We start from the raw sequence: 13564 nt of genomic DNA, 5'->3' as shown, positions 1-13564 counted from the left end.
CTTTTATATGTACAAAAGTCATGTTAATCACCACGTAACTTGCAGAATTAACCAATGTATTGTGGTGTTTATTCCGTAATCCTTTGTCATGGGACACATTCTTCATTGTGTTGCGTGAAGATTCTGTTTTACAGCAATGAAGGTACATGTTGTCAACATGGAAAACCTCTGCCTAAAAGGCAATTAGTACGTGGTTGCAAACCCACAGATTCTTGACATTTTGAAAAATGTTAAAACAGTTCAGAAACCAGATCTGACACACTGGAAATTGTTCTTGCTATTAATATGTTTGAAATGCTTCCAATAGCTGTAACTAGTACAACTTAAAGGTCTCTTTGAATTTTCCCATTGTCTAATTATTTTATAATTCATTCCTGCTAATGCCTCTTCATGTTTTTGCTGTGTCTAGCTTGCTAAAGGACACTTTTATTCTTCCACTGCTTATGCTAAGCAGATGAGGACAAAAATAAAGATTGTTGTTATTCTGTTTAGCAGAGACTGCCTTGTAACTTCTGATGTCTGATATGTGAGTGGCTGGCTGGGTTACAGGTTTACTGTGTTTTATTTTTATTATTGCATTGGATATGTTTCAGATAAACCTATTAGTGATTAATTTCTGGTGGTGTATGACTAAAAGGAATCTTCAAAAGAAGAAAATTAGATATTTTCTCATGCCCAGAAATGTTAGTTTGGGGCAGTATAGAAATTTGTTAAATAAAATAATAAATAAATAAATAAATAAGAAATATTTTTGTGATCTTTGTATCCCTTCCTCCAAAGTGTCCAAGGCAGCACCCATAAGGATTCTGGATGATTGAGAATGATTGTTTCATCACCTCCAATCCTATGAGATAGTATAGGCAGTGAGAGAAGCCCTGTTCAGACATTATGTTGTATGAGTGTATGGATGCCTGTACATTTGTTTGTGTGAACGACTGTACCTGCGATCATTTTTAAAGTGAACCTGTGTACAGGACCCTCAAATGCATGATACGGATAGGAAGTATGCTTCTGTACCTGTATTCAGCATAACTCATAAATAACTGTACCTATGTATAGATCTTTACCTGTGTACCCTTTACACTTGTACGAGTGTTGAACATAATGTGTGATTAGGACTGTAGTGATGGCCCAAGGTCACACACCCACGTTTCATGCCTGAAGGTTCTGAAACCAGGTCTCCCTGATCGATCTTCTAACTCTGTCAGCGACACCACACTAGCTTCTTTCTGTTCTGTCTTGACCAACAGCCCTGTCCTGTCTTCACCAAGCTCATGGGTGAGAGGAAGTTTGTGGTTGCCCAGCTAGGGGAGAGGACCAAGTAGTTACAGTCAGATTGAAGTTCTGGGCTGACAAGTGACAACTTAATTCAACAAGGCTGAAGCAGAACTGAAGCCATTTTCTCCCCTGCCTTGGCTACCTATCTAAGGCTCCACCCCTTCTGGGATGGATGGAGATGTTTTAAGGGGTGGTCTCTGTGTCTGGAACCTTGCGCTCTCTTGCTGTTTACTTGTGCTTATATGGGGTGTGTTGTTATATTCTCCACGTGGTGGTGGTGGATGAAAATTGGGAGGGCATTGTGGGGTAAGAGTAGTGGCTCCTTATGGGATTCCAAACCAGACAGTGCTGCCTCAAGGCTTCTTTTCTTAGGGAGCTCTGAGGACTTGATTCTGGAGTTGTGTTGAGGTGGCTCTGTAGCCTGGGGCACCTAGGGTGCCTCAGAACTTCTCACAGGGGCGTAGCAAGGTTGGAGGGGGCCCAGAGACAAGATTTTAAAATGGGCCCCTCATTGATATACACACAAACACACTTCACAATATATAGTGCACTCACACTCACATCCCCATTATGAATACAGTGAATATCCAGTTCACATTGAATCTAGTTTTTTTACTCTCTGCTCCCGCCAATCTCCAAGAGACTCAACATAATTCATAGGGGGTGCAACATGGGCGGGTGGGGAGTCATGTGATGTGCCTCTGGGGGGCCCCTTGAGGCAGTGGGGCCCCAAGACGACTGCCTCCCCTTGCCTAATGGTAGTTATGCCCCTGACTTCTCAGCACCTCCCCCCTCTAAATCTGTGCCCTAGTCATTGCTTAAAGACAGGGCCATGACACTTTGGAATGGGGGAAATGCAAATATTTGCTCCTATTTTCTTTAATTCTGTGGTACACATAATATAACATCTGCAGTATGCAAGGCATATATCTTGTGGCCACCCATATAAATCACTTTTATATCATGCCTTCTTCTCTGTGCAGTGTTCTTGGAAGACGTTCTTAAAAACTCTTGCTTTCTAATTCTGTCTGTATTCATACTGCAGTTAAGTCCCAGTGAGTGTAGCTTGCTCCTGTGTAAGTGTACATACATTTGCACTCTTCATGTTTAAACTAGGCCCTTCCTAGTTTGAAACCCACTTGCTCTAACATATCACTGGACTTTTCCCACAAGGATGTTTGAGGAGTAGTACTACTGAAGATTGTGGTCTGTTTTGCACCCGGTTCAGCATTTTAGATTTCTACCTTCAGGTAATGTTCTTAATTCAAACATTAAGAACGCTGACGGAATTTCATTTTCCTCTCTCCTGTATTTTGTTTTAAATGTAAAATGCCTAGAAATCTTTTTTCAACAAGGAACAATAGTTTGCTGTTCTCAGTGTATGTTTTTTACATTAAAACTGGTAGGTCAACAAGAGTAAAGGACTTTGAGAACAGCATGTTCACCGCTCTGAGCTCCTTGGAGGAAGAGTGGGATTTAACTGTAAAAATAAATAAGAATAAATGTAGCAAATGGGGAGGGGCTTGGGGTCTACAGGTGGAAAGAGGTATTGGAAGAATATCATGGCCCTCCCCTGGCTTGAGTGAAAGTCTCTTGTGCTTATTTTAAGGTCCCTCTGGATCCAACTCAGTATCTGTCTTTACAGTTATTAGTATTATAGTAATACAGCTGCATCAGTTGTGCCACTGTGCTAACATCAAGCATGGGCATTTTAAGCTGATTTGCTTCTCTGTTAAGTAGGGATGTGCAGAAATTTCCAATCTTGGAATGCGCCATTTCGAGTTTTCCAAGCTCGGAACAGAATGACCCCGTTCTGAGTTGGAACGTTCCGAGCACCATTTTGGATTCCAAAATGGTGCTCTTCTGGCCTCTGTGTGTGCATGGCAGCTATTTGTGTGGTTAGCACACACACACACCCCGCATGGCTGCCACATATGCGCAGAGGCTGGAAGAGCACCATTCCAAAATGGTGCTTGGAATGTTTCGAGTGCTCCGAGCTCATTCCATCAGACCAACTGGCTTGATGGTTGTTTTGGTGGAAAGTTACAGGGTATTTGCATTAAGGATGTGCATGAAGATCTTCGGCACCACGGGGGTAGTACTTTAAGGGCGGGGGAGGGTGTACTCACCCGCCGCATTTCCCCCGCCAGCGCTCTGTTATTTTTAAGCCCCTTGGGGTGGCAGCGTTCTTCCCTGCCGCCCCGTTCCCCCCATCAGCCGGAAGTGGCAAGCGCATGTCCGCCTGTTGCGTGCGTGCACGCCCGTCTGCCATGCATGCACTCATACATGACGGGCACATGCACGCTTGCTACTTACGGCCACTTCCGGCTGATGGGGGGAACAGGGTGGCAGGGAGGAACGCTGCCGCCCCGAGGGGCTTAAAAATAACATAGTGCCGGTGGGGGAAATGCAGCGGGAGGGGTGAGTACACCCTCCCCCGCCCTTAAAATACTACCCCTGCCAGCGCCGAAATGCCGAAACTCCCCCCACTCCAGCACCAAAACATTTTGGAGGTCTTCATAATGGCCTCCGAAACGTTTTGGGCACATGCCTAATTTGCATTCCATTCCAATCCCAGAGTAGAACGCAAATATCGTCCCATACATATCCCTAGTGTTTAGCCCTCTTCAGATGTCATCAATGTAACCAATGAGCACTGCTGGCAACGTAGAAAGTGGGGAGGAAGTTCTGCTCTGGTGCTGTGAGTCACCCCTTCTTCCAGCTGCTCACAGTTACAGCTCGCTTTGTCTGAAGGAGGAAGCGCTGTAACTGATGGCCAACGCTTCTGTGAGTGGAAACCTAGATCGAAGATTAAGGAAGTGCCAGCCATCATGGTTATGGTGCTTCCTCTTTCAGACACTGTGAGTCCCCCCTTCATAATTGTGGGTGGCCAGCAGGAGGGGGTGAGTGACAGTGTCAGGGTCAGGGCAGGACTTCCTTTCTGCCTTCAGCACTCATGTGGTGTTCATGGTTACATCAATGACATCTGAAGAGGGCTTTTATCTCTTACAAAAGCAAATCACATATATCTGGGTCCCCAGATGTTATTGGGCTTCAACTCCCATAATCCTCAGCTCCAGTGGCCTTTCGTTGGGAATTATGGGAGTCCATTAACATCTGGGGACCCAGTGTTGAGAATCCCAGCTCTGGATCACAGCTAAAGATGACTACATTTGTGGCCGGCTTTCTCAAAGTATTCTGACTTCTCCCATGGTCATCCAAATGATTATACTTTAACATCTTTCACAACCTTCTTCTTTTGCTAGTGAAAAAATGACCACGACTAACAAGACACCACCTGGTGCAGATCCAAAACAGCTGGAAAGAACTGGAACTGTTCGAGAAATAGGATCACAAGCTGTCTGGTCACTTTCATCTTGTAAACCAGGTACATTGAAAAACCACAGGGCAAACAAAGAAACTACACATATAATCTCTGAATTTCTTATTGGGTGGAAAGTGATTTTTCTGTGTTGATTCAAATTAGTGAAAAATATTTAGGTTTGGAACACTAGTGAATGTTTTAAAATGCCATCCAGCTATATATGTAATACACTTTCTGGTTATACCTTAACATGATAAATAGATTGATTTCTTCTAAGGATTGTATATGATGACCATTTTAAAAACATTTTGACTCTCACCTTTTGATAAGACTTTGCCAGTAGTAATGCATATTAAAATCACAGACTTGGTCTGCATCGTATTATAGGTCTTATATAAAGCAGAAGACGACAATTTACTCAGGGCTACCTTAGTAATGGAAGCGTGATGCTTATTTATGTGTCTGTAAGTATAACCAAGATCAGTTAAGTAAGTTTCATATGCAGGTAATGAATACTAATCCTTTGCTAGTATTACTGATGTTTAGTGCTGAAACATCAGCTATGTGTATCCACCTCTAAGCATTGTATGGCCTTTTGCTCTCAAAAACTAATTCAGAATATAGGAAAGCATGGACTACCCCATCTCACTAGTAGAGTTTTCTAGAAAACTGTGGTGACAGTGTCCTCGTATTTCCGGCTGGCATCCAGACTGAATTGCTCAGTCTGAACTCGGTCTGAAAATTGGTGAACTGCACTTTTATAGAGTTGCTTTTTCTATAGAAGGGTTTCCTGATATTTCAGAAGTGGTGGGCTACATGCTACTCAGGCTTTAGTCAAGATAAGGGACCTGTTGTTGCTAACTTGTGCTGCTGCAGAACTTCAAAGATAGCCCCAGCAGTCTAGTGACAAGACCACTGTGCAAAATCTGTAAAGTGCTTCCTTTTGCTGGTCTAAGACTATAAATAAAAATTACTTCCTTACTATAAAGTGTTTCTGGTATGGATGTGCATGAAATGGATTTTGTGATTCATTTAGAGCTCGAAACGAGTCGCAAAATGGTCAAAACGTTTTGACGAAACACCAGCCGAGCCAGCTGTTTTGTCAAAACAAACTCGAAACATTTTGCATATTTCAGCCATAGGGAACAATGGGAAAACCTGAAACACCCCTTTGTTCTCCATGAGTAGCTCCTAGGGACACCAAAGTGGGTTGGATGGTAAGGCATGATGGGTGTTACCTCCCACCAGTGTTCTCTCTAAGAGGGATTCCTAGATGTTGTTGACTACAGCTCTCATAATCCCCAAGCAAAAGACACTGCAGCTGGGGATTCTGGGAGTTGTAGTCAACAACATCTGAGAATCCCTCTTAGAGGGAACAGTGCCTACCACCCAACCAACCCACAAAATAAATGCGCAAGTAGGCGATTTTAAACAACTTTTTAACCTTTCCCCAAAACCCCCATAGGGTCTTATGTGGGTTTTGGGAAAAGGTTAAAAATTTATTAAGATTTGTAGGTAGGTAGCACCCATCATGCTCTACCACTCAACCCACTTTGGTGTCCCTAGGAGCTACCCATGAAGAACAATGGGGTGTTTCAAGTTTCCCCATTGTTCCCCATGGTCGAAACAAGTGGCACATGCAGAGTGCACATATGTTGCATTATAATTTGTGATGGAGTTTGCAACCCTGCCTTGAAAAACACTGAGAATAGAAGCACACATTAAAAGGGAATGTGTCCCTCCCAACACAGAACATACTTTTTCCAAACACAGACCAAAAATGGACAAAAAAGCATCACTGACCCAGAATCCAATGCCAGCCACAGTGCCTGTGCTGCAGTAACATCATTGGCACATGTTGCTCTCTCACACACAATTATGACTCCTTACGTTCCTAGCATTGCAACAGCTGCCACAGCAGCTTCCTTACTTAGCATCAAGCATAGCTATAAGCTCAGCTAGAGCAACTTCAGCCGTATTTTGACTGAGTAGTACACCTTGCAATGCAGATTGCAAAGTAGACCAGAGCAGTGAATGAAGCACAAGTGAGTCTCAAGGCCAGGCATAGAACTCATCATAGCAATCACCAAGAAATATTATTATTATTATTTTATTTATTCGATTTCTATAGCGCCCTTCCAAAAATGGCTCAGGGTGGTTTACACAGAGAAATAACAAACAAATAAGATGGAACCCTGTCCCCAAAGGGCTCACAATCTAAGAAGAAACATAAGAAAGATACCAGCAACAGTCACTGGAGGTACTGTGCTGGGGGTGGATAGGGCCAGCTACTCTCCCCCTGCTAAATAAAGAGAATCACCACATTAAAAGGTGCCTCTTTGCCAAGTTTGCAGGAGTTACACAGAGAGCTGCCACTGTCCATTCTTGCCACAACACTATCTCACCAACAAACCAAAAACCACAACTCAAGGAAGGCAGGCACCCAAGTTCTGCCTTTGTAAATCTGAGATCCAGCAAACCAGATAGTTATAGCAGCAATAGCACAACAGATTATACTTAGTGCTGAGAAAAGAAAACCACAAAATCAAACCTTTCTTGATTCCTTCCTCCTCTCCTGATATAGGGGCTCTCTCTGCCTCTGAGTCCTTTCAACACATTTTGAATTTAAAATTCCCTCCAGAGGTGTTCCCCCTCCTCCCAGCCAATGGGGGCACAGCTGCCCATGACAACACTTGATTTATATGATAACAAGCCAACCAAGCAGCAAGGAGATCACAAGCCAATCAGAAGCCAGTGCTCGAAAACCAATCAGCAAGGGAAAAACAGGTCTCTAAAATGGTGTTCAAAACATTTTGAATTGAAACAGAGTCCTTTTTATTCGAGCTTGAAACAGGCTCTTTATTTAGAGGGTGTTTTGTTTCAAGCTCGAAACACTCAGAACGACCCATTTTGAGTTGAAACGTTTTGCACATCCCTTTCTGGGTCTCAGTGCAACACTCCTTAGCATTATTTGCAGTGTTTGCAATAAAAAGGAGCACTGTGCTGCTGGCCAGAAGTACTTTAATGGTTTTGCATAGTGCCATTGTGTCTACAGCATTGGGGCTTCCTTTGGAGTTGTGTAACAGCCCCAGCAGATCCTTGACGTTAACGGAGGGTTGCACAGCATGTAGCCCACTCTTGAAAAAGCACATTTTCTTTCTACTCACATAAAGTCATGTTAATGTTCAGTCTTCTGATGGTTGCTGTGATCGTTCAGTTTAGAGTCTCAGGATTTACGGGCTTACTTGCAGGATACTTGTAGAACTCAACTATAGAGCCTTGTCTATAGCTTAGGCAGGAGCGCTCTAATAACATTGCAAAAGGCCTTTAAATCATTTTTGGCTTTGCTTATTTGAGTTCTAACGCATTGGAACTGTCACAAGATTTGATTGAGTGTCTGGTTGAAAGTTCCAAGCTCCTCTTACAAACCAGGATGTGTAGCTGTTTTTGGCATCAGACTCTCTTATTTTGCTTGAGTGTCTGGATACCTTAAAATTAAAACTAAACCATAGACAGGCTCATGGAGTTAATGTGCATGAGCAAATGCGATCAACAACATGTTTCTCACTGGCCAGGATCAAGTCCCCAGAGCTGTTCAGTGTGAGACTCAAGCTCACAAATGTCAGGAGTGTCATTTCATAGATTCTCAACATCTTTTTTGTCACTTTAATAACCAGCGTGGTGTAGTGGTTTGAGTGCTGGACTAGGACCGGGGAGACCCGAGTTCAAATCCCCATTCAGCCATGAGACTAGCTGGGTGACTCTGGGCCAGTCACTTCTCTCTCAGCCTAACCTACTTCACAGGGTTGTTGTGAGGAGAAACTCAAGTATGTAGCACACCGCTCTGGGCTCCTTGGAGGAAGAGCGGGATAGAAATGTAAAAATAAATAAATAAATAAAACATACACACACTCTCTCTCTCTCTCTCTAATATCCAGGTACGAATAAGCATTTGTGTCTCAGTGCACATCACAACCTGGAGAACACTCCTGTATCTTTAACAGTCCTTATAGCTTCTTCTGTCCCTCTCCTCTCCCAGTCTTATCATCCACCCACTTTTCCCTCCTGTTCTGCCTGCTGGGGAGCACAAGAGCCTTGCTTGTTTCAGCAGGCAGAAAGGGAGGGTGGGCAAGATGACTGGCAGGAGTGGTGCTGCAGAAGAAATTAAAGAGCCTAAATAGTAGCCAACACCACATCTTGTGGCAGAGAATTCCACAAGTTGATTATGCGTTGTGTGAAAAAGTACTTCCGTTTGTTGGACCTAAATTTCTTGGCAACCAATTTCTTAGGATGACCCCTGGTTCTAGTGTTATGTATGTGAGAGAAATTTCTCTCTATCCAATGTCTCCACACCATGCATGATTTTATAGACCTCTAACATGTCTCCCCACAGTCGTCTTTCTTCTTAACTAAAAAGCCCCAGGTGTTGTAGCCTTACATAGTAAAGAAGGTGCTCTAGGCCCCTGATCATCTTGGTTGCCCTCTTCTGCACCTTTTCCAGTTCTACAATGTCCTTTTTTAGATGTGGTGACCAGAATTGTATTCAGCACTCCAGGTGTGGCCACAGCATAGTTTTGTATAAGGGCATTATAATATTAGCAGTTTTATTTTTAATCCCCTTCCTAATGATCCCTAGCATGGAATTGGCCTTTTTCACAGCTGCTGCACATTGAGTGGACACTTTCAACGAGCTGACCACCACAACCCCGAGATCCCTTTCCTGGTCAGTCACTGACAGCTCAGATCCCATCAGCGTATACTTGAAGCGGATGTATCAGTTTACACTTGCCAACATTGAATCGCATTTGCCATTTTGTTGCCCACTCATCCAGTTTGGAGAGATCCTTTTGGAGCTCCTCACAATCAGTTATGGATTTCACTACCCGGAAGAGTTTGGTATCATATGCAAATTTGGCCACCTCGCTGCTTACCCCAGCTTCTAGATCATTTATGAATAAATTAAAAAGCACCGGTCCCAGTATAAGCTGTATATTATAGAGCCAGGCAATCAAGATATTTTCATCGGACACTTTTACAGACTAGGGTAGCCAAAATATTTTTCCTAACAGGCACAAAACCTCTTGATATGACTAAGACATGCAGCCCCATATTTCATTCCCTTTCTGACATCCCATGCCAGCTCATCATTGCTACATCTTTGCACTTGCATCTGTTCTACAAGAGTATGGCCCTCATCCTTCTTTCCCACCTCCAGCCAGAAAGCTGCTCTTCCCCTCGTTGAACCTGCCCATAAAACCTAGGATCAATTTACCTGCCTTGAATCACCACTGCTGCATCATCCAGTTTTCACTTCCTTCAAGGCTTTCTACATCTTGGTCTATGGGTGACAGAGGGAAAGTGAAGTCTAGCAGTTGCTCATCTCTGTTTAGTCACTTTATTGGACTGTTTCAGGTGGTTCCCATGGACTGATTAGGAGCCACTAAGGCTTTTGTAGCATTCCCTGTGTAGCTGCTGTAATTGCGATGTTTGTGACACATGCACTTTCGGTCCATAGTACTAAAGACCACATGATCCTCTTTTTGTGCACATTAGGATTTGGTGTGGACCAATTACGCGATGATAATTTGGAAACATACTGGCAGTCTGATGGATCACAGCCTCATTTGGTGAACATCCAGTTCAGGTACTGAAGACTAACTGGGTTGGGTTTTTGTAGTTAGGTTTGGTTTTAAATATTGTCTATAGTGCAAATGGCCAGTTAAGTGGTAACATTTGAAAATAAGCTTACTATGGTTTGACTCTATAGTATTACAATCAGAAGACATTTTAGTTACTTAAACTTGCAACTACTTAAGGGTCCAATATTATGATTCAGGGAACCCTTGAAATTTGTGATTCCAATTCAATACCTTTTGTTGAATTGGGGTTGTGATTCCAATTCAACACCTTTTGTTTTCCATGGGCACAGAATTCCATGGATTTCCTTGTTCTCTAGCCTACATAAATTCTCTTGGGTCACGCCTTGCTGTGCGGTTGCATTGAATTTGAACCCCACTCACCTCTGCATATGTCAGAGAAGCCCATTTTAGTGTATTTGCAATTATCTGGGCTGGAAAAGGTTAAGCTGAGATATACTGGTTGTCATTTGTTTATAATATTTATACCACTTTTCAGCAAAAGTTCTCAAGGTGGTTTACATAGCAGAAAGAGAGAGTAGATAGTCACTGTCCCAAGGGGCTCACAATTGAAAAAGAAACACAAGGGAGACACTAGCCATGGCTACTGGGAGAGATGATATGCTAGGTGGAATAGGGACAGTTGCTCTCCCCCTGCTCAACATAAGAGGGCCACCACTTTAGTAATATTTATACCACTTTTCAGCAAAAGTTCTCAAGGTGGTTTACATAGCAGAAAGAGAGAGTAGATGGTCACTGTCGCAAGGGGCTCACAATCGAAAAAGAAACACAAAGGAGACGCTAGCCATGGCTACTGGGAGAGATGCTATGCTAGGTGGAATAGGGACAGTTGCTCTCCCCCTGCTCAACATAAGAGGGCCACCACTTTAGTAATATTTATACCACTTTTCAGCAAAAGTTCTCAAGGTGGTTTACATAGCAGAAAGAGAGAGTAGATGGTCACTGTCCCAAGGGGCACACAATCGAAAAAGAAACACAAGGGAGACACTAGCCGTGGCTACTGGGAGAGATGCTATGCTAGGTGGAATAGGGACAGTTGCTCTCCCCCTGCTCAACATAAGAGAGCCACCACTTTAGGTGCCTCTTTTGCCAGTTAGTGGTGGGTATTATCCACAGTGTTTTTACATTTCTCAAATTGTCTGCATGTGACATGACCCTCAAACATATAAACAAAGAGAATTAAGTTTAAATTGCTGGACCTCGGAATAATTGAAGAAGCAACAATCCCTCAGTACCAGTGCTGTCCATATACTTGTGCCTCTGCTTGTGCTTAATTCGTGGTGTTTTGTATGATCTTTAAATCCAGTAAGGGACCTGAGCATGTTTGCATTAGCATGCAATTCTATACACCAGGTGAACATGATTTTTCCCAACTGTAGGTGCTGATAACCTTAGGCTGCAGTCCTATGCATGCTTACTTGGGAGTCAACCCCTTGAACAAAAAGGGACTTACTTCTGAGTAAACATGTATAAGATTGTGCTGTTAGCTCCCCAGAGTTAGGACTTGAGCTATTTTGTGATCTCCCCCGGATGTCTGACCACTTTATTGAAGGCATTGAAGTGGAAGTTCAGAATAAAATAAGTATATTATTTTGAATTTATTTAAGTTGTTACCCTGCTTTTGTTTAGTACTGACAATTAGTTAGATGCACTCTATTACTGTTTTTAAAAAATATACATCATTATTTATAGAAATAACAAACGTGGGGGTTAGTTAGTTCTGATCAGTTGAACCTTCCAGTTAGAAAAAATATAGCATATGCTAATACTTTTTATAGCATATAATTGCTTAGATTTTGCTGTTTCTTGTTTTCAGAAGGAAAACAACAGTGAAGACATTGTGTATTTATGCAGACTACAAATCTGATGAAAGCTACACTCCGAGCAAGATCTCTGTCAGAGTAGGAAACAACTTCCACAACCTGCAGGAAATCCGGGTGAGTACATTGTAGTCCATAATACATTATTTTATTTGAGCAATTTTAATAGAGAGAATGCCCGTTGCTTGCAGCATTTTTTGAACACACACACGTACACATGTACACACACACACCCGAATTAGAAAGCAAAAAGAAATCTGATAGTGTTGCACAGTGACATGTTTGTAGCTTGACAGCTAGGAGTAGTGGAATTACTTCTGTCCCATGACATTTTGCAAGCTGGGGAGTTATGATGACGATCTGTTTCCTGTGTGATCCTTGATTGACTGTAATTGTGACTAATCCAGGAATAAAGCACAGTAATTAGAAGAAGAATCAGCACAGAATGAGCAGCAGCTGGATAAAAGAATTGCAGCAAATGGGATGGGAAAGAGATAAACATACAATTAAGAATATGGAGAGGGGTATTTCTACCCCACTGCAAAAGCTCTACTTTCAACGTGATTTTTTTTTAGCTGAACCCTATGTTTGATCTGTGCAAGCTTGTTTTATTTGTAGTTGTCCACTAGATGTCACTGTTGGATTTAAATACTAGCTTTTGGATTCATGCCCCACTGACTGTTCAACCAATAATTAATTATTATACTTTTATAATGGTATGTTGGGCTTCTACATAAGATCTTGATAATTTGTGTGGGGAGGGAGGTAGACCCTGAAAATGTCTGCTTTTCAGGCCACTGTGTGTCAGCGAGATGGGGAGAGAGAGAAAATGTTTTGATAGTATGATTTAGTAGGCAATTTAGACCATTTTTTTGAAGAGACAAATTATAAACTGGGTTGACTTTCTAAACTGTTGCCAGGCTAGTTTGGGCTACTATTTTTCCTGTATTTGTTTTCCTTGGAGGTTTGATATGTATTGTTCTTATTCATGGAGAAACACTGATTTATATGCAAAAGGATTTGATCTTATTACATTTATTAAACACCCCATAATAAAGAACACACAAATCCTTGCAACTCCCCACAGCTTGTAATTTAATAACAAAATAAGAAGAAAGTATGGCTCTCAGCCTGTTAACTAATGACACTTTAAAAACCCTGATGATTTTGTAAATTGCAAGTGGCTGCTTGATGACAGCCTCTTGTGTAGTTCATAAGTCTGGACATGTTTACTTCAAGTTTGAAGAAAATTTAAAAAAATACAGTAGTTTTTCTTCCTCTAAATGATATAACACAATCTTATACATGTTTATTCAGAAGTAGTAATAAATCGAATTGGCCCATGGGGCTTATTTTCAGAGAAGTGTGTGTAGGATACATGCAGTGTTCCCTCTAACTTTTTTCATCTGTGCATGGAATGAGTTTTGTTCTGGGCAGCAGTTTCAAGGCAGTGTGTGTGCAGGTGCATTCAGAGTAGGGACTTC

General features: G+C 42.2%; 1 protein-coding gene across 2 annotated transcripts in view; it reads left to right on the top strand.

Moving 5' to 3' along the window:
* Window positions 1-13564, top strand: part of ANAPC10 (anaphase promoting complex subunit 10) — a 64601-nt gene that overhangs the window by 4018 nt on the left and 47019 nt on the right. For both annotated transcript variants that reach the window (XR_008307884.1, XM_053252604.1), the window contains exons 2-4: window positions 4545-4666; window positions 10157-10247; window positions 12077-12197. Coding sequence is in view for 1 of the 2 variants with exons in the window: in XM_053252604.1 (XP_053108579.1) it covers window positions 4552-4666; window positions 10157-10247; window positions 12077-12197 (327 nt within the window). In the remaining variant the exon portion in view is untranslated. The remainder of the gene's footprint in view (window positions 1-4544; window positions 4667-10156; window positions 10248-12076; window positions 12198-13564) is intronic.

Source organism: Hemicordylus capensis, chromosome 5, assembly GCF_027244095.1.
Source record: "Hemicordylus capensis ecotype Gifberg chromosome 5, rHemCap1.1.pri, whole genome shotgun sequence".
Lineage (NCBI taxonomy): Eukaryota > Metazoa > Chordata > Lepidosauria > Squamata > Cordylidae > Hemicordylus > Hemicordylus capensis.
Note: the sequence above shows the minus strand (reverse complement) of the source record. Positions and strands in the feature narration are given on the sequence as shown.